The sequence below is a fragment of the Cetorhinus maximus genome, chromosome 17, assembly GCF_964194155.1.
Source record: "Cetorhinus maximus chromosome 17, sCetMax3.hap1.1, whole genome shotgun sequence".
NCBI lineage: Eukaryota > Metazoa > Chordata > Chondrichthyes > Lamniformes > Cetorhinidae > Cetorhinus > Cetorhinus maximus.
Genome location: NC_135895.1, coordinates 61,760,868 through 61,783,357, shown reverse-complemented (window position 1 = coordinate 61,783,357; position 22,490 = coordinate 61,760,868). Strand labels below are relative to the sequence as shown.

At 40.5% G+C, this 22,490-nt stretch overlaps 1 protein-coding gene across 2 annotated transcripts in view; it reads right to left on the bottom strand.

Moving 5' to 3' along the window:
* jak1 (Janus kinase 1) overlaps nucleotides 1-22,490 on the bottom strand; it is a 177,723-nt gene that overhangs the window by 127,665 nt on the left and 27,568 nt on the right. Inside the window, exon 3 of one of the 2 annotated variants that reach the window (XM_078561303.1) lies at nucleotides 10,264-10,647. In XM_078561303.1, coding sequence (XP_078417429.1) covers nucleotides 10,264-10,315 — 52 coding nt within the window. In that variant the 5' untranslated portion in view covers nucleotides 10,316-10,647. Of the gene's footprint in view, nucleotides 1-10,263; nucleotides 10,648-22,490 lie in introns of those variants that run through there. The other variant, XM_078561305.1, reaches the window with a different exon arrangement.

The window sequence follows — 22,490 nt, the reverse complement described above, 5'->3', positions numbered from 1 at the left end:
GATTAAATATAGCCTAGGCCTCAGCACTGATCCTTGCAGAATCCCACTGGTAATGGTCTATCAGTTTGAAAATGGCCTGTTTATTCCTACTAATGCTAATATATTACCCCCAATCCCATAAGCCCTTATTCTTTTGTAACAGCCTTTTATGTAGCATTGTATTGCATGTCTTTTAAAAATCCAAATATACCGCATCTACTGTTTCCCTTTTATCTATCCTGCTAGCTGTATCCTCAAAAACCTCGAATAGATTTGCCAAACATGATTTTCCTTTCATAAAACCATGTTGACTTTGCCTAATCATGTTATGATTTTCTAAGTGCCCTGTTGCCATGGGCTTAATGATGGATTCCAGCATTTTCCTGACCACTGTCAGACTAACTGGTCTGTAATTCTCCATTTTCTTTCTCCCTCCTTTCTTGAATAGTGGTGTTATATTTGCTACCTTCCAATCTACTTGGAAAATTCCAAAATCTGGACAATTACATTAATTATCTCTGCAGTTAGTTCTTTTAGATGTAGGTCATCAGGTGTAAGGCATGTCACTTTTTAGTCCATTACTTTCCCTAGTACTTTTCTTTACTAATATTAATTAATTTACGTTTCTCCTTCTCATTAGACCTTTGGTTCCCACCATTTCTGGTATAATACTTTTTCGTCTTATGAAATGAAGACAGACACAAAATATTTGTTCAATTTCTTTGCCGGTTCCTTATTCCCCATTATAATTTCTCCTGTCTCAGCATCTAAGAGACCCACATTTATCATTGTTACTCTCTTCCTTTCCACACACTTGTAGAAGCTCTAACAATCTGTTTTATATTTCTTGTTAGTTTACTTTCATTCTAATTTTTTCCTCTTTATCAAATTTTTGGGCATCCTTTGCTAATTTCTAAAACATTCCCAATCCTCAGACTTACTACTGTTCTTAGCAATTGTTTAAGCTTCTTCTTTCAATCTAACACCATCCTTTAACCTCTTTAATTATCCATGACTTAAGCACTTTCCTTTGGAGTTCTCATTTCTCAATGGAAAGCGTATTTGTTGAGAAGTATGAAATATTAATTTATATGTTTGCCATTGCTTATTTATCATCAGTACCTTCTAATCTAATTTTCAAATCTACCTTAGTCTCGCCTGACTCCTTTTGGTTAAGTTTAATACTATAGTTGCAGACTTATGCATCATTTTCAAACTCGATGTGAAATTCAATCACATTATAATCACTCTTTCCCAGAGGATCCTAACTATGAGATTACTAGGGGAGGTGGTGGCACGGTGGTATTGTCACTTGATTAGTATTCAAGAAACCCAGGGTAATGCTGTGGGGGCCCAGGTTTGAATCCCACCATCGCAGATGGTGGAATTTGAATTCAATAAAAATCTGGAATCGAGAGTCTAATGATAACTGTGAAAGCATTGCCGATTGTTGTAAAAACCCATCTGGTTCACTAATGCCCTTTAGGGGAGGCAACCTGCCGTCCCTGTCTGGTCTGGCCTACGTGACTCCAGGCCCACAGCAATGTGGTTGACTCTTAACTGCCCTGTGAACAAAGGAAATTAGGGATGAGTAATAAATGCTGGCCTAGCCAGCGATGCCTACATCGCATGAATAAGAAAAAAACTAATTAACCCTATCTCATTACACAAGGTAAGATCTAAACTAGTCTCTTCTCTGGTTGTTCTAGGAAACTGTCTTGAATGCATTCCATGAATGCATTCGCCAAATTACTTTTGCTTAGCTGATATGTCCGGCATGTACGAAGGTTGAAGTCCCCAGTGATATTGTATTGCCTACGTTACAAGCTCCTCTCATTTATTGATTAATGCACTGTCTTACAGTATAGCTGCCCTTAGGGAGCCTATAAACTATTCCTACCGCTGTTTTCTGTTTTCTTATTATTTCCTACCTTCACCTTTAGCAGTTCTACAACCTGCTCTTCCAAGTCAACATCATTCCTGATCATTACGTTTCTTATATCGCTGTTTATTATCAGAGCAGGACAAATCCAACCCAGCCAATCACTATCCCATCAGTCTATCTCAATCATCAGCAAAGTGATGGAATGTGTCATCGACGGTGCTATCATTTGGCACTTACTCAGCAATAACCTGCTCACTGACGTTCAGTTTGGGTTCCACCGGGTCCACTCAGCTCGTGACCTCAGTACAGCCTTGATCTAAACATGGACAAAAGAGCTGAACTCCCGAGGTGAGGTGAGAGTGACTGCCCTTGACATCAGGCAGCATTTGACCAAGTGTGGCATCAAGGAGCCCGAACAAAACTGGAGTCAATGGGAATCAGGGGGGAAACTCTCCACTGGTTGGAGTCATACCTAGCACAAAGAAAGATGGTTGTGGTTGTCGGAGGTCAATCATCTCAGTTCCAGGACATCACTGCAGGAGTTCCTCAGGGTAGTGGTCCTAGGCCCAACCATCTTCAGCTGCTTCATCAATGACCTTCCTTCCATCGGTCATAAGTGGGGGTGTTTGCTGATGAATGCATAATGCTCAGCACCATTCGCAACTCCTCAGATACTGAAGCAGTCCATGTCCAAATGCAGCAAGACCTGGACAATATCTATCCAGGTTTGAACCGACAAGTGGCAAGTAACAGTCGCACCACACAAGTGCCAGGCAATGACCATCTCCAACAAGAGTGAATCTAACCATCTCCCCATGACATTCAATGGCATTACCATCGCTGAATCCCTCACTATCAACATCCCAGGGGTTACCATTGACCAAAAACTGAACTGGAGTTGTCACATAAATACCGTGGCTACAAGAGCAGGTCAGAAGCTGGGAATTCTATGGAGAGTAACTTGCCTCTTGATTCCCCAAAGCCTGTCCACCATCTACAAGGCACAAGTAAGAGTGTGATGGAATACTCTCCACTTGCCTGGATGAGTGCAGCTCAAATACTCAAGAAGCTTGACATCATCCAGGACAAAGCAGCCTGCTTTATTGGCACCCCATCCATCACCTTCAACATTCACTCCCTCCACCACCAACGCACAGTAGCAGCAGTGTATACCATTTACAAGATGCACTGCTGCAACTCACCAAGGATCCTTTGACAGCACCTTCCAAACCCACAACTTCTACCGGACAAGGACAGCAGATACATGGGAACACCACCACCTCAAAGTTCCTCTCCAGGCCACACACCATCCTGACTTGGAAATATATCGCCATTCCTTCACTGTCGCTGGGTCAAAATCCTGAAACTCCCTTCTTAACAGCACTGTGGGTGTACCTACACTACATGGAATGCAGCGGTCCAAGAAGGCAGCTCACCACCACCTTCTCAAGGCCAAATAGGGAGGGGCGATAAGTACTGGCCTAGCCAACAATGCCCACATCCCATGAAGGAATAAAAAAAATGCTACCCCACATTTTCCATTTTGTGTGTATTTTTAAAATGTCAAGTATCCTGGAATATCTGGTTCCCAACCTTGGTCAGCATGTAGCCACATCTCTGTAATAGCTAATAGATCAAGCTAATTTTTCCCTGTCTCATTAATTTGTCTATCTTGTTACGAAGGCTTTGGGCATTCAGATAAGGTGTCTTTAATTTTAACTTGTTAGCATTTTTCCCTGATTTGATCTTATTCGTTGATGCACCATTACCATTTAATTACCATTGAGCTCTTTCTCCCTTCTTGTCACATTGTGCTTATCTTTACTCAAATCACTACACCACTCTATAACCTTAACTGTTCTACTTAGTTTAAAAACTTCCCCTCACCTGAACTTTCCACCACATCCCTGCCCCACTTTTTAATTTAAAGTCCTATCTGCAGACCTAGTTCATTGATTTGTTCGGACATTGGCCCCAGGTTGGTTTAAGTGAAGCCCGTCCCAACAGAACAGCTCCCTCTTTCCCCATTATTGCTGCCAGTGCCAAAATCCTGTCTCCCACACCCCTCTTTCAGCTACAAATTCAATTTTCTGCTCTATTTGACCCTATGCCAATTTGCACATAGCTCACACAGTAATCCAGGGATTATTATCTATGAGGCTCTACTAATTAATTTGGACCCTAGCTCCTCAAACTTCCCCAGAAGAACCTCTTTCATCAGTCTACCTATGCCGTTCGACCCTTTTTTTTCTTTTTTTTCACGCAGGATGTGGGTGTCACTGGCAAGGCCAGCATTTGTACCTATTCCATAAACTGAGTGGCTTGACAGGTCATTTCAGAAGGCAGTTAAGAGCTAACCACATTGCTGTGGGTCTGGAGTCACATTACCAGACCAGGTAAGGATGGCAGATTTCCTTCCCTGATGAGACATTAGTGAGCCAGATGGGTTTTCAACAACAATCGATAATACTTTCAGGGTCATCATTGCTGAGGCTAGCTTTATATTCCAGATTTATTAATTGAGTTTAAATTCCACAAGCTGCCATGGCGGGATTTGAACCCATGTCCCTAGAGAATTAGTCTGGGCCTTTGGATTACTCATTTAGTGACATTACCACAACACCACCTTATATGTGGGCTATGACAACCGGATTCTTCCCCTTCCACTGCAAGTTCCTCTACAGCTCTTAACCCTGGAATGGGCAGGCAGCACCATCTTCGGAACTCACGGTCAAGGGTGCAAACAATATTTATCCCCAACTATATTGGCCCTATCAACAACACATTCCTTTCCACTCCCACTGTGGCCTCCTGTACCAAGGTGCCAAAGTCAGTTTGTTCATCCACCTTGCTGCCTTCCAGACAGGAAACAAGAACCTCATATCTATTGGATAAGGGCATAGGCTGAGGCTCCTGCAGCATTGCAACTGGGTCCCCGTACCTGCTTAACTCGCAGTTACAACTTGCACAAGTGGGTGTCCTGGATCACATGCTCTCTGCAAACTCCCATATGCTGCGATAGTGGCACACCATCTGCACTGCATAACCGTGTTTTATTTATTTATTTAATTAATTAATTAATTAATTAACATTTACGTATTTAATCAACTTAGCTTACAGCATTTTAACTAATTACTTGATCTAGTTAAAGTTATAGATAGATTAAATTAAATGGGTGGAATTTTATGCTGGTGGGATCATAGTCAATGGACTTCTGAATGGCTTACCGTATTTTACGGCCCTGCCCCCGCCGCCATGGGGCCAGAAAATTCCACCCAATATTTCCTAGACCACTAAAAGTACTGAAGATGAAAAGCAGCATCTCTTTCCCACTCTGCACAGAATTCCCACCCTCACCAAATTCCCAACTTTTGGTAGAGCAAAATACTGCAAATGCTGGAAATCTGAAATAAAACCAGAAAATCCTGGAAATGCTCAGCAGCTCTGGCAGCATCTGTGCAGGGAGAAACTGAGTTAACGTTTCAAGTTGACAACCTTTCATCAAAACTGGAATACGATAAAATAAAGGAGGTTTGAGATTTTATCGGTCTTAAGCAAGTGAAAGAGGGAGGGTGAGAGAAAGAACAAAAGTAATTGTCTGGGACAGGGTGGAAGGTCAAGAGGGATAAAATGACAAACGAGTTGATGGTGCAAAGGGAGTGGTAATGGGACAACAAAGAAACAAGATGTGGCAGAATTATGAACAGCCGTCGTATGAACAAAAGCAAAAAAGAGAACAAGAGAAAAAAGCACGAGGAAGGAAACAAAATGCGGACAGATATAATGATCTAAAATTGTTGAACTCAATGTTGATGCCAGAAGGTTGTAAAGCGTCTAATCAAAAGGTGAGGTGCTATTCCTCAAGCTTACACTGAGTTTCATCGGAACACTTCAGAAGAGAGCATAGAGAGGTCAGAGTGGGAGCAAAGTGGAGAATTAAAATGACAGGCAATCCGAAGCTCATAGTCACACCTGTGGACTAAGCAGAGATGGTCTGCATAGCAGTCACCTAATCTGCATTTGGTCTCCCCCGAGTAGAGTCACGAGCAGCAAATCCAGAATACTAAACTGAAAAGAAGTACAAGTAAATCTCTGTTTCACCTTAGTGTTTGAGTACTTGGATGATGAAAAGGGAGCAAGTAAAATGGCAGGTGTTGCACCTCCTGGGCTTGCATGGAAAGATGCTATGAGAAGGAGAAGCATGTTTGGGGGGGGTGGTGATTGAGGAATGGACTAGGGAGTCACAGAGGGACCATCTCTTTGGAAGGTGTGTTTGAAGGTGGCTGAAATGGTAGAGGATGATCTGCTGAATAGGGAGGTTGGTTGGGTGGAAGGTGAGGACAAGGGAACCCTGAGATGGTTCAGGGAGGGTGGGAAAGGGGTCGAGGGGGAACTAGAGGGGGAACTAGATGGGGAAAATCCTCAGTTGAGGAAAAAGGAAGACATACTGGAACACCTAGTATGGAAAGGTTGACAGGGCCCTCAACTGTGTTCATTCTATTTCCCACACTTCTCCTCTCGCCTCCTGCCCTCTATCCCAGAATCAAGACAGGGTGCCCCTCGTCTCTGGAGTAGTGTTTCAATCTACGACCTTCCGACTCAGAGGCAAGTGTGCTACCACTGAACCACAGTTTAAAGAATACTGTATCATTACAATAGTATAGATATTAGTTTAACTATTTCATACAGTCAAGCTGTGTAACTCCCCACAATTTCCCTTGATAATGCCATTAACACACTTTTAATAGAAATCAGATACAAATGAGAGAAAAAAAAATGTTGATCTTTTGAAATGATATCAAAGTTGAAAGAAACTCTTGCTCTATGATTAGTTTGCAGTGAGATTGTTAACATGTTGAGCTACAGATTAGCAAGATGACATGCATCTAGAATTACATATGGAGGATTTCTCATGACTATGGTGAACTAAGATAATTTCCCATAATGGTGGTGATTGAAAGAGCAGTTACTTCAGGGCAATCTGGCTCCTCTCAGTTACTACGACGCTGGAAGTAGGTTGCTTGTCCATCCTCTTAGCTGGGGACAGCAGATGGAGGCCAGTGGATTGAAAATCAAAGTAATGATTTCCAAAATAAATATATTTAGCAGTTCTGACTGCCACTACAACTGTGCGCTTTTCCAAAAAATCTGTTTATTTTAAATTAGTTGGATCACCAACTTGTGTTTAATGCTATTCTTTACAGAAATCCAAAAATGGAATTATAGTGTCAGGCTTGCAATTCCCAGTGACACATAAGTGATAATGTCACTCTGGAGTAAGATAGAAGCCCACTGAAGGCACTTTTGTACCTCTTGGAATATAAATCCTCTTCAATGTCAAACTAGATTTACAAAGTGCTCAGGTTGTCTGCTGATCCTCACAAATACTTCAGAAACAATCCACATCTTATTTAGATACTTTTAAGATCATTAGTGCTCTTCTCTGCAAAACATTTAAAGTTTAACTGTCAATCGTGCACATGAATGTAAATACAGAGCTCTTTGCTGGACCTGGAAGGTTGCAGGAACAGCAGTATGTACCATTATGGCTGGCCATGGATTAATTGCTGCATATCCTCTGGTGTGCCATCAGCATCATAGGAGCTCTGCTATATTAAATATACTGAAGCACAGTTTTGCAAATATAAATACAATATAGATGAGAGTGGCCATGCTATTATTTTAACACAATTACAATCTACCCAAGACAACAGAAATTCACCCAAGACAACAGAAATTCACTTTCAACTTTACGGATTTTAATCCCGTCTTTAAATTTAATTAAAAATTTGTCAAAAATCCTTGCGGCCTCCAGAAAATGTAAAATGGAAATGTAATCAAGATATTAACAATAATTATATTTTGCTGCAAATTTGTGCTTAAATTATTAACTATCTTGTCTATTTCCAAACTAGGTAATTAATCACTTTAGGTTTTAATTGTTTTTGACCTTGCATTTTAACTGAAAAACATTCAACTGCCTGGTTGCTAAGTTCTGTGTCAGCCATAGCTCAGTTGGCACTCTTGCCTCTAAATCACAAAGTTCTGGGTTCAAGTTCCACTTCAGGGCTTGAGCACAAAAATCAAGACTGACACTCCTAGTGCAGTACTGCACTGTCAGCGGTGCCATCTTTTGGATGAAATATTAAACCAAGGCCCCCTCTGCCTGGTTGGGTGGGTGTAAACGAGCCCATGACACTATTTCAAGAAGAGCAGTGGAGTTACCCTGGCAATATTTATTCCTCAATCAACATCACTAAAACAGATTAGCTGGTTATTATCACATTGCTATTTGTGAGAGTTTGCTGTGCGCAAATTGGCTGCCGCGTTTCCTACCTTATAATAGGGATTTGTATTTTATTCATTCATGGGATATGGACTTTGCTGGCTGGGCCAGCATTTATTGCCCATCCCTAAGTGCCCTTGAGAAGGTGGTGGTGAGCTGCCTTCTTGAACTGCTGCAATCCATGTAGTATAGGTACACCCACAGTGCTGTTAGGATAGGGTTCCAGGATTTTGACCCAGTGACAGTGAAGGAACTGTGATATATTTCCAAGTCAGGATGGTGAGTGACTTGGAGGGGAACTTCCAGGTGGTGGTGATCCTGTGTGCCTGCTGCCCTTGTCTTTCTAGATGATAGTGGTTGTGGGTTTGGAAGGTGCTGTCTAAGGAGCCTTAGAGAATTCCTGCAGTGCATCTTGTGGATGGTACACACTGCAGCTACTGTGCGTCAGTGATGGACGGAGTGAATGTTTGTGGATGTGGTGCCAATCAAGCAGCTTTGTCCTGGACAGTGTCAAGCTTCGAGTGCTGTGGGAGCTGGACTCATCCAGGCAAGTGGGGAGTATTCCATCACACTCCTGACTTGTGCCTTGTAGATGGTGGACAGGCTTTGGGGGAGTCAGGAGGCGAGTTACTCATCGCACGATTCCTAGCCTCTGACCTGCTCTTGCAGCCACAGTATTTATATGGCTCATCCAGTTCAGCTTCTGGTTAATGGTAACCCCCCAGGATGTTGATAGTGAGGGATTCAGTGTTGGTAATGCCATTGAACATCAAGGGGCAATGGTTGGATTCTCTCTTGTTAGAGATGGTCATTGCCTGACATTTATGTGGTGCCAATGTTACTTGCCACTTATCAGTCCAAACCTGGATATTATCCAGATCTGCTGCATTTGTACGTGGAGTGGTTCAGTATCTGAGGAGTCACGAATCATGCTGAACATTGTGCAATCATCAGCGAACATCCCCACTTCTGACCTTAGGATGGAAGGAAAGTCATTGATGAAGCAGCTGATGATAGTTGGGCTGAGGACACTACCCTGAGGAACTCCTGCAGTGATGTCCTTGAACTGAGATGATTGACCTCCAGCAACCACAACCGTCTTCCTTTGTTCTAGATACGACTCCAGCCAGCAGAGATTTTCCCCCCTGATTCTATTGACTCCAATTTTGCTAGGGTTCCTTGATGCCACCCTCTGTCAAATGCTGCCTTGATGTCAAGGGCAGTCACTCTCACCTCACTGACTGAAAAGTGCTTTAAGGAGGTCTGGTGGCTACGCAAAACCCTATATTAATGCAAGTCTTTCTAATTTTCTTAATTCTTACCTACAACCTCTCCCCCTCCTTTAAGGCATTCCTTAAATCTTACCTCTTTAGCCAAGTTTTTGCGGCTCCGTGTCAAATTGTGTTTACTAACGCTACTGTGAAACCTCTTGTGACGTTGGACTACATTAAGGGCGTTAGAAATGCAAGTTGCAGTTGTTGTAAACAAATTATCGTTTGGTTTTCATTTTTCGTTTTCTCTGTTTTCATTTTTTAAGGCGACCTTCAGGATGGGTCATTGCGAGTTATCGATTGGAATAAACAGGATGCCAGCACCTCTCTTCCGCAATCTGCTGAAGCGCAGGAGCGATCTTTGAAAACCGAGAGTACAATTCTGCACCCTTTCTATTCATTCCGCCCGGAGAAATATGGCAAACGACACTATCTCCCTCTCCTCCAACTCACTATCCTACAGAGCGTGGCTTAAATACCTCACAGGTAGCTAGCTGTGTTCCCAGGAGTGTTTCAATTTATCACCACAACATCGACTCACGTTTCTGTTTAAGGAAAAAGGGGGGGGGGAATTCCACTATTGTGAAAAACAAATGTGTTACTGACATATCTTCCTTCATAGAGATCGGGAAAAGACTCCTGGAATCTTTTACTGTACTTATAATTTATTAATATATAACCGTACGTAATAAATTATATACATCCACATAATCCTGAGCAGATATATATTTTTCTCGAAGTATATGTTGCAAACATGCACTGTAATAATGTTCGTCGTCAGTAACAAATGCGGATCGGTTTCAGTTCAAACTCGCTGAAATGGGCTCTCGTACATTACTCACCACTTCCTTGTCGAGTGGCTGCTCGTCTTTCGTTATACTCCTCGGTCAACATAAAATGACCCCTCCAGTTCTTTTTCTCGGACAGAGCAAGGCCTCCGAGGGGCCCGGAATCTGTCAGACTTGATTTCGACCTTGAGAGACTCGATGCGTTGATGTGAGGGAGATATAAACTTCCAACTCAGCCAACACTCGAAGCCCACGCTAGAACAGCGATGCTGCCTGGGGGCGACAGCTCCAACTCCGATTCCCCAGCGTCAGGTTATGAGCAAGTCCACCAACCAAAGATGAATGTTTGAACCCGCCTCTTCCAATGATCCTTGGGAGTTGTAGTTTCTTTCTGTTAACCAGTGCGGAGCTTAATTCTTTTTGGTTTGTAACTCAATACTGAAAGAAAGATAAAAACGAAGTATCAAAATAAAAATCAATATTCTGTAAGTCTGAGCCGAGAAGCCAATAAAGAGCAAGCGAGTCATTCTGGGATTTGCGCTTCATAATAATTGATCTCCGTTTGTAATGTCGAGTTTGCACAGTCTGATCAAACTGTATTCATACACTCGGGTGTGTTCGTGCACTTTATTTTTATTCATGACTTTGTTCTGTCTTTGATGTAACGAGCCGAGCTGCAGTCGGTCGGCAGTGACTCCGGTTTTACCCGTTTTAGACACGCGGACAGCTGCTCCTGTAATATTGCAGCAAATGCTTTTACATTTTCCAAGCATTTTGCTTTAATCCGATCAAAGCCCCGGGAGACCAAGAACATTCAGGACCTCTCTGCACTCCCACATGCCTCCTCCCCACGGCATTAAAACAATGCATGAGGCCCAATGAATGTTTACCTATTACAAGAATATTAAAGCGAATTACATCAGAATATACTAGACTTAAATGAAACTGGCGGATTTTGGCGATCAATCGTTACAAGCTCCAGCTTCTTCACAAATAATCCCCCTTTCGCACTTGGCTTGCAACGACACAAACCCGCAACCCTGAAGAGTCATACGGATTCGAAACGTTAACTCTGTTTCTCTCTCCACAGATGCTGCCAGACCTGCGGAGTTTTTCCAGCGCTTTCTGTTTTTATTTCAAAAACCTGCTTTACAGATTTCTAGAGCAAAACAACGGTACTGCGGTTAGAGTTTAGGTTAATAATATACCATTTTATGAAATTCGAGTTCAGGAAAATTGGCAACGATTATAGCAAGTTATTTGTTGACATCATTGATAATAGTTTTGATGGAGTATATGAAGTTAAATGGGTTTTTTTTTGCAAATATAAGTACCACCCTAAAATTCTATTTTTAAGTAATTATCGTTACTTTTCACTATCTGCTGTCAGAATGTTAAATACCAGTGGTATATAAATTACTTAGTTCTATAATTTACATACTTCTTTAATGAAATGCAGAGCAGGAATACTAAGGCAAGTTTCAACTGACACGATTTGTGATAGCATGATCAAGTTTCCCTCATGGTTTGATGCACCTGGCACACGTCATCTGCCGCGTCATAACAAATTGATACTTGAAATTCCTGGACTGGTTTGGAGTTGGTGAATCTTAAGGTTAATGAGCATGAGAAGCGCTTTGAATTCAGGGGTTGGTCTGAGGGATTTTTAAAGCAGTGAGACTGAAAAATGGCTATATCCATAGCTAAAACATTTTGGAAGTAGAAGATATAATTCTGATTGTGTTACAAAAAGTATTTAAAGGTAAGCTAACAGTGTTAGTGGATAAGTTGCAGTTGAGGTTGGGCAAAGAAAGTGATAGCTGAAGTGATAGCACAGCATTTGAAGTTGGAAGTGATACCTGACACCAGTGAGCCACAACTGGAGGTAGTCAGACTTCAGCTAGAAATGAAGAAACTCGAATTTCAAAAAGCAAAGGTAATGAAAAAAACTGGAACTAGATGCAGCAGAAAAAGGACATTCCAAAGGAAGCTGACAGAAAGGCAGGAGAGAAAAAAGACAGGAATATGAATTTGAAATGGCAAGGTTAAAAAAGGAAGAAAGAGAGAAGGAAAGAAAAAGAGTACCAACTTAAAAAGCTGGACTTTAAAAAAGAGACATCAGATGCTGAGGAAAGTTATGATGAAAAAACTGCTAACCTAAAACCCAGTGGGGAGATGTTTAAATTTGTGCGAGCTTTTCTGAAGTTTTAAGAAAGAGATGTGGAGATGTTCTTTATTTGATTTGAGAAGATAGCTAAACAGATGAAATAGCCACAAGAAAACTGGACATTGCTAGTACAATCTAGGTTAGTGGGTAGAGCACATGAGGTTTATACTTCACTGTCAGAAGTGTCAGTGGACTATGATGTGGTAAGAAAGGCTATTTTGAGTGCATATGAGTTGGTACCTGAGGCATACAGGCAGAAATTTAGGAATATAAGAAAACAGCCTGGGCAAACTTATATTGAGTTTGAGAGAGTAAAACAAAGTAATTTTGACTGGTGGATACAGGCATTAAAGATATAGACAACATATGCAGCTCTTAGAGAAGTAATTCTTTTGGAAAAATTTAAAGATTCAATTCCTTCAGTAGTGAGAACTCATGTGGAGGAACAGAAGGTTGAAACGGTAAGACAAGCAACAGAGATAGCTGATGAGTATGAGTTAGTTCATAGAGCTAAACCTTTTATTTTGTCACCCTTTTAAATCAGAGAAGGACAGAAAGTGGGAAGCTAAAAGGAAGATGGGTAGTCAGGGAAGAGGAATAGTTGGACATTCTCAGGATGTATTTCCTACATAAGAACAAGGAGCAATAGGCAATTCAGCCCCTCGAGCCTGCCCCGCCATTCAATATGATCATAGCTGATCTCATTTCAGCCTCAACTCCAATTTCCCACCCTCCCCCCATAACCTTTCAACCTGTTACTAATTATAAATCTCCTCAAATTTATTCAGTGTCCCAGCATCCACTACACTCTGAAGTAATGAATTCCACAGATCCACGACCTTTTGAAACAAATAATTCATCCTCATTTCTGATTTAAATCTACCACCCCTTTGCCTAAAACTATGGCCTCTCATTCTAGAATGCCCCACAAGGGGAAACATCCGCTCCACGTCTACTTTGTCTATCCCCTTTAGCATCTTATATACCTCAATTAGATCTCCTCTCATCCTTCTAAACTCTAGTGAGTATAGGCCTAAAATGCTCAATCTCTCCTCATAAGACAAGCCCCACATTTCTGGAATCAATCTAGTGAACTTCCTCTGAACCACCTCCAATGCAACTACATCCTTCCTCAAGTAAGGGGACCAAAACTCTGCACAGTACTCCAGGTGCAGTCTCACCGCTGCCTTGTACAGTTGCAGCAATACTTCCCTATTTTTATACTCTATTCCCTTAGCAATAAATGCCAAAATTCCATTTGCCTTCCTTATTACCTGCTATACCTGCATAGTAGCTTTTAGCGATTCATGCACGAGGACACCCAGATCCCTCAACTAAAGAGGAACGTGCTAAGGGTAGATGTGACACCTGAAAATTGAGGTGTTTTCATTGTAATGAAGTAGGACACACAAATGTTTTGGAAATTACAGGGAAAATCTGTTGGAATTATTGGGATGCAGAAAAGTTCTGGGATCTGAGTGGGTTCTGAGGCACAGGACAAAAGAGTGGTTTGTGTACAGGTAAAACAGAAAGAATCAATGATAAGTAAAGAAGTGGGAATATGTTCACAATTTACCCAAGGGAGTTCTGAGGAGCAGGTCGCAGAAATGTTTATAAGATTTTGTATGTGAAGGGAAAGTCTTTCCATCTGTACAAGGTGGAGTAGGTAAAAACATTAATATTTTAAGAGGCACAGGGTATAGTCAATCCTTAATGTAGTGGGATAGTGATATTTGTCGTTCAGAGGGAGCATTGCAGGAACAGATGATAATATGTGGGGTTCATGGAAATGCTAAACCTATTCTATTGTAGAAGGTAAATGTAAAGAGTAAGTGGATAATAGGTGAGGTGATTGTTGTAGTACTGGAAAATTGCCCATTGCAGGGGTTCAATTTATTTTAGGTAATGATATAGCTGGGTCACAGATGTGGATATTGGCTATGGTAGTTGAACAGCCTGTAAAAGTGTTTTCAACAGAAATGTTGCAGAAAGAGCATCCTGGATTGTTTCCAGATTGTGTGGTAACAAGATCACAAGCTCACAGGTTGAAACAGGAAGAAGAGGAAGTTAAAAGACAACGAAAAGGTGTTGGAGTTCAATTAGCTGACACTGTTTTTGATAAGATTGTTCAGGAAGAAGGCAAGCTCAATTAGCTGACACTGTCTTTGATAATTGTTCGAGAAAGAATGGAGGATAATGGAGGTATTTAGCTCAAGGCAGTTAGTAGAGTTACAGAAAAAGGATCCACAAATAAAAGTTATATCAGACAGCTTACTCAGAAACAGAGGCAGAATGTATTCCAGAATGTTATTACCTTAAGGGTAATGTGTTGATGAGAAAGTGACGACCGTATCAGGGTTCAGCAGATGGAAGTGCATCAGATCTTTGTACCATTTGGATATAGAAATGCGATGCTGAGAATAGCTCATGAAATTCCATTGGGGGACATTTAGGAATGAGAAAGACACAGGCAAAAATGCAAAAACATTTTTATTAACCTGGATTGCATAGAGGTATAGTCAAATTCTGTAGAACATGTCACACATGTCAGGTGATTGGGAAACAACAAGCAGTGATTAAGCCAGCACCTTTAATTCCAATTCAAGCATTTGAAGAATCTTTTACTAGGGCCACGACTGATTGTGTAGGAACCCTCCCCAAGACGAAAAGTCGAAACCAGTACTTACTGACAGTAATGGAGGTGTCTACAATGTTTCCTGAAGTGATACCTTTAATAAATATTACAACAAAGAGACTTGTGGAAGGGTTGAATACATTTTTTTACAAGATATGGTTTACCAAAAGAAATACAAATCAGGTCAGGGTTCAAATTTCATGTCACAGCTGTTTAAGGAAGTAATGAACAGTTTGGGGATAAAATAATTTAAGTCAACAGCTTACCATCCTGAATCACAAGGGGCTTTAAAAACTAATGAGGGTGTATAGTCAGGACTATCCACAGGATTGGGTTAGGGGAATTCCATTCTTGTTATTTGCTATTAGGGATGCTTCTAATGCATTGACTGGATTCAGTCCTTTTGAATTAGACTGTGGTCATGAGATAAGGGGACCACTGAAATGTATTGATGAGAAATTGGTGGGTCAAAAATTGGAAACTTCTCTCCTGGATTATGTATCAATTGTCAGAGAAAGATTGAACAGAGCATGTGAATTAGCTTGCGAACATTTAAAGATATCACAGCAAGTGATGAAAGTGTAGGCAGATAGGAGAGCCACAGCTCGTAGTTTTATTGCTGGGGAAAAAGTGTTAGTTGTTAACAGCACTGGGTGATTCATTAAAGGTAAGGTTTAGTGAGCCTTACAGGATTGAAAAGAAATTGAGAGAAGTAAATTATTCAATAAATACTCCAGATAGAAGAAAGAAGCAGAGGCTATGTCAGGTAAATATGCTTGAAAGGTATTTTGACAGGGAAGAGGACCAAAAGAAGATATTAGTGGTGGTAGATACTAAGAGAGGTAGAAATGAAGGATTCTGAAATTGATTTTCCTCTAATCAACTTGGATAATGAGGGGGTACTTGAACATTTAAATGTAATATTGAGTTACCTTCCAGACAAGTGTCAAAGTGATTTGCAGAAACTATTGCAGTCACACAAAGCTATTTGTGGAAATAAGCTGGGAGGACAGATTTAGCTACACTTGATGTAGTTTTTTTTTAAAAATCTCTGAAGTCTTGGTAGACTTATTACTTCTGAATTCAGGGCACGCATCTCAAAATAAATACAAATTACAAAACCGTTGTGATAGCATGATCAAGTTTCCCTCGTGGATTTGATCCGCCTGGCACACATCATCTGCTGTGTCATAACACAAATTAATTGACACTTGGTAAAAGATAGCATATTAGTATGACTTGTATGTGCACCTGAACTGCCAAAAAGTAATTCCAGTAGTTAATTGGGATTAATATTTTGTTTTATGTTTGATCAGTCCATTTAAATCAATTATAGTTTTGTCTTTTCAACAAAGTGACATACATGTTCAGTGGCACTTCAGTCACTGTGACTAGTGGACATAGTAAACATTTGGATCTAGCATTTTGATGCAGTCAGTTTTTTTTAACCAATTAAAATCAGAAGACTGATTCAAAGGGACAAAACAAAAACAAAAGGATGTTTACTGCAAGCCATACAATTTCAGAAGAGTCCTTTAAAATAATCTACAAACATTTAAAGGGATTGGAAGTAGTTGTTTTGCTCCCAGCAGAAGCAAGTGCGCAAAAATGATTCAAAATTCAGTTATTACCACAAGTTCAAATTTTAAAAGAGTGGTTTAATTTTCCAGCTTTTAGGTGTCTTAAAACAACTAACACTAACTTGTCTACCGCATTATATTTTAATAGAGCTTTTCCTGGTCCTGGAATATGCAAAATAAGTTGGATAGAGCAAGAGATGTTAATGGACAGTGTAGGATGCAACACAGTCTGCAAATCGAGCAAGCAAAAGATTTGGTATGAGCTATGATTCGTTAAGATGTTAAAGTAGGACTTCATTTTATCTGGGGAAGCTGATAAGACATTGTTCAGCGGCGATATGGAGCATTATGATGTTTAGCTAAACATGCCCCGTTCCCTTTTAAAGCCTTTGTTCAAGTATTCCCCATGAAGGAGTATTAAACAAGTCATATAGACAAGGTATGTACCTGCCTCTAACCTCTTGGGTCAATGAAACAACAGCTGTAACTGCTTAAACATTTCTGGTTCCAGGTCAGAAAAATCCTCATCCTGAAGTAATTGGCTTTGTTTTGTTTAAAAAAGATGTTTTGCAACCATACCAAAGTTTGACATCACACACAAGACTGATAAATGTAAAGATTGGGAATAGGTTCTCATTGCTTACATATAAATTACACTTCAAAGTAATTAATTATATGGAGTGGTGAGGAATTTCAGTAACATGATAATGCACTTCACAAGCAAAAACAAAAAATGTTGGAAAAACTCAGCAGGTCTGCTGACAGCATCTGTGGAGAGAAAGACAGAGTTAACGTTTCCAGTCCCTATGACTCTTCTTCAGAGTTAAAGGGGAGTAGAAATGCTGAGTTTTTCCAGCATTTTTTGTTTTTGTTTCAGGTTTCCAACATCAGGAGTATTTTGCCTTTATCTTAATGCACTGCACAAATGTTTTATTTAAATAAATATATTTACTATACTTACTAGTTGTTTACTTATTATCCCAGTTCAACAAGAGTGATCATTTTAAAATACGGTTTTGTTTTCATCTGTAGAATGGGTCATCTTCTAGTCTGAACTTTACTGTGGTAGGAAAGTAAACGTTTCTCAGCTCGGGATAACACAGGGGGCACCATGACCCAAATAGAACATTCACAAAAGTGTAATGTTAAAAGAGGAGGGACTTCCGCGTTGAAGCTTGCGTAAAACAGACGCAAGTGCCAGAAAATATACGTAGGTTGGGGGATATTTACCGACAGTGCTTCATGGCTGAATTGTCACATTTCCCATAATGATTCATGGTTGTTCGGGCGGGCGGGGGGGAGGAGACGGGGATTAGTGTTAAATATACCGAGAGACACATCACAGGATTCTGCTAGCACCTGTCAGGAACGTTGCACTTTTATTCCCGATTGAGCAACTTCCATGGCAGATTGAAGTATCTCAAAAGTGTTGGGCGGAAGCGCAGCGCCTTTAACCAAATGAAATTTACAGGAAATCAGATGATCTATACAGTGCTGCCCGTATTATTGGGGCGGGCATTTCTCGCTAACATTACACCAGGAACCGATTCCTAAGAATAAACCCCACATACGATTTAGCAACATATAGAAACATAGGAGTTGAACGACAGAAATCGCTTGCATTTGTTAGCGCCAGTCCGCACTTCACTTCAGCCAATTGTTTACTTCAAACATTAATCGTCAGTGAAGCCAGTTCGCTCCCAACATTGAACTGAATTTCATCAGTTTTATATGACCTCGGCTGAAATATTGGGCTTTGTACAGGCTGACACCGAGTGTTTCTAATCTTAGTTTCCAAAGTTTGGAAGCCGTATGGGAATGATCTAAGAAAGAGCCATAGAAGAAGAGGCATTTAGAATACCGCCCCGCAATTTCTTCTGCAGCATTTCAGTATGTACAATTATTTTGAACGTGGAATTCTGGGCCTCCGGGAATGTTATCCATATTCAAGCTTTACTTTCGGGGCATCTTTCCAGTCGGATTTCCATTTTGATGAGAATTGTTCCAAAAATGCTTGTTTTGATATAAAAAAAATATTCATTCATGGAATGCGGGCGTCGCTGGCTAAGGGAGCATTTATTGCCCATCCCTAAATTGCCCTTGTGGTGGTGGTGATCTGACTCTCCTTGAACCGCTGCAATCCGTAAGATAACGCAGTCCATAAAACGATCACTATCCACAATCTTTCGAAAAGTATTGATTTTGCAATTAAGAGGCTAAATATAACTGCAAGGGTAGTTTTTTTGTAAGAGCATTGAACTTACAATCCATGGGTCAGCGGTTTCATATCAAGTGATCCCAGATCAACTGAATATGAAGTGCTTCAATATGCAAAGATTCATAGCAAATTTAAAACTCACTTGCGATGCACGTACATAGGACATTTCCATTTGAAGCTATCATTTCCTGTTGACAGCAATGGCCAGAATCAACTGCATTTCACTTTGATTTGATCGACTTAAATGGTTTTCTGTTAGAGCTGAATTTACAGCAGAACAAGTATCGACACTGCCTGAAATCCGCACGAATTGTGTCCTAGACAGTAACGAATCCTACAAAACTATTTGCTCAACCAAGAAACATCATAATCTGTTACACTGTAGCAGAAACATTCCCAGAATTTTAACCAAAATATTCAGTTACAGGAAGGCGTTGTGTCACGGCTCACAAGTTTGACTAATCACGACAGGATCCGATATGGCTAAGAGATGGGGCAGTTAGAAATACTCACGAAATTGGCTCATGTGCTGTCACCAACTATGGACTCTCCGCCATCATTTGACCACTAATAAGCATTTTCAGCCCCTCTGCCACTTGCCAATAATGCTCAACCCCACAGTGAGATATAACCCAAATAAACTGAAATTCGACCTGAGTAAAGATCCTGAAATAAAAATCTTTGCAATTCAGAGTGAAAAAAAATGTTTACAGTGAATATTTTAAAAAGTCTTTGGTTTTGCTTTAAATAGGGCAACTCCCCCAAAATACACAGCAATCTAGAAAGTTCAGGTGGCTTTCAGATATATATTTTTTCTCTCCAAGACAATTTCTAAAGGTTGTATTTCTGATGTAAAACCGTGAGATTTTCCAACCCGCCGGAAACGGTAAAGGAGTTGGGGGCTGCAATCACTGCACACTATTACTCACTCGTCAAAAAAAAACGTAGCGTGAAATTGTTTCAACAGCCGAAACAGTTCTAAGATGGTAGTGTAGTAAGATAAAAGCAAAATACTGCGGCTGCTCTGAAACAAAAACTACCACAGACCTGCTCAGTTTTTCCAGCAATTTTTGTTTTTGTGGCAGTGTAAGTAACATTGTTTCTCAATGCATGTACAGGTTAATGAGAGTAAACAGAAAATTCATTTAATGAAACGTAACTTTACACGCAACCTCATTTTTCCATTCGAAATTCTATACTGAAAAGTTATTTATTTTTTTTCTCACTTAGTTTAATTTGGCAAATGGGAAGTAATGCATATTTCATTCTTAGCACAATAAACATAGCGCCTTTTTTCTACCATGAAAAACCAGAACACATTCGTTGATATCACTAATCCATATTTTAATCCATCAATACAAGTGTTGCTGGCCATCTTGGATGACTGCACATTTCGGAAATTAGGACAGGCTAAGCGTTAGGAAAAACATTAATGACATTTATACTAAAAAGTTGGCAGTTAAACACTTAATTTTTTTAAACAATACTACTGCACAGTCAGTGCAATTTGAAACTTTATGCTATTTTAAGCTAAATAGAAACATCGCGATATAGCACCTACAAAGGCAAATGATATAAGATATAATAATTATTCTAAAAAGATCGGTGATTGCTGCATAAAGTCAGTCATTCCGGTGAACAATTACAGGCTGATATATATATTTAAAGGTATCATATTTTTAACTGATGTTAACTTATTAAATGTAAGTAAATAAATAAACAAAGCAGAAACCAAGAGTGCAGCTGCCCTTAAGTGCTTTTAAAACGTGGTTTTCTAGTCTGATAATTCTCACACACCACATATTGCTTTATGTTAATAGCATTAAACTGAGTGCCCCAGGGTGGGGGGGAAGAGGCAGATTTCCCTGTGCTTGCTAAAACACAAAAAAATGAAACTCAGCTCAGTAATTACACTAAGTTTCGCTTCCTCTGCTGAGGTGGTGGGGAAATCACATTCTACAGATGTAAATTACACACTGGAAAAGCACACTTTAGATATAAATACTATATATCATACTAACTATTTTGAAAATTGTTTTAATATAAAGTTTAAATGGCAACAGAAACACGGGTCATTCATCACCAGATTAGGTTAGATAATGTTGTGTACAACACAGCTACAACATGTATCTCTATTATAGATGAGTAAATATTCTAATTTTAAATTGTGTAACTTCACATTGATATGTGGGTGCAGGGTACCATACAGTCTTTTGAACTTAGAATAGAATGGCCATTCTTAAAATATTTTAATATACATGCAACCCACGCAAACTTACTGATCAATGAATTTTTACTCAATGAATAATTAGTTGTCTCTAGGGTAATTTCTTTGTAACCAGATAAAGCCCAACTGGTGTAGGTAGCTCTCTTAGTCTAGAGGTTTCACAGTCACTACAGTAGCAGCTTATTTCCATCAAAATGGTCTTGATGTCTGTCCCAAGGTACAATGATACAGATCTGTCACAGAGCATGATGTGTACTGATGACCCATTACCCACACTAGGGGCTGGCCCTCCAGTTGAGCTTAATGACAAAGGAACTCCGTAATACATAGTTTAGAGTCAAGCTCATTACCCTCCAGGCACTGCCACACATTTCTGTACCAACTTAGATTTTAAAGAATTATAAAACAAGAAAAGACATTGGCCAGAATTTTCCCATCACCGATTTGGGGTTGGGGCCCTCTCGCTGAAGGAAAAATGACGTTGGGGGCATCCCAGTCCATTTACATTTTTAGGAAGGCGGGCGGGCGGACAGCGAAATCAGCTATCCGCTTGCCAACCTGTCAATGGCCAATTGAGGCCATTGACAGGATAATTAAGCTCATTGAAAGACCTGCCCATCCAACCTTAAGGCTGGCGGACAGGCCAGGAGCCCCAGTGGGCTTCTGAAAAAAGATAAAACCTCATCCACTGGCGGGATGAGGTTTCATCTCAGTTTCTAAAAAGTTTATTGAAGTTTCACTCATATTTATTAACATGTCCCATCTCGTGTGACAGTGTCACATGAGGGGGACATGTTAATAATGTTTTTCTTTCTCTATTTTTAAAGTTTTTTAAACATTCAGCACTCTCCCCGAGACAGCACTTAGTCTCAGGGAGCAGTGCGCTCTTTCACGTGCATGCGCAAAAGAGTGCACTTTGACAAATGGGGAATCCCTCCACCCCCTGCACAGGAAGCACATAGTGCTTTCTGTCAGGCAGGCCACTGGGCGGGCCTTAATTGGCCCGCCCACGTAAAATGGCAGCCAGCCCCGTTCGGCGGCAGAGTTCAGCTGCCCGCCCGCCGCCAAGCTGGTGGGGCCCGCCCACCCATCAAGGTCAAAATTCTGGCCATTATTTCCTCGTAGCTTCATCCGAACTTGGGGACAAGCCTGGGGTTTACAAAAGAGAAACTTCCCCTACAAAATCAAAGACTTTCAAGATGTGCATAAGAGTAAATATACCATGTGACCTTCAAGGGATAAGGAAATTTGAACATACCAACAGTATAATGGACCTGTCCCACAATGCCTGCCTCCAAACATCAACATCAGCTGTTCATCTGCCTTACAAGTCCAATAACATTAAATAAGGCAAAAAAAGCAAAAAGTGAAAATGCCCCACAGTTGGTTGGATTAAAAGTGTAGCCTTTCAATTTTTTCCCAGCCTTAAAGAAATGGCAAAGAGCACAGGCACA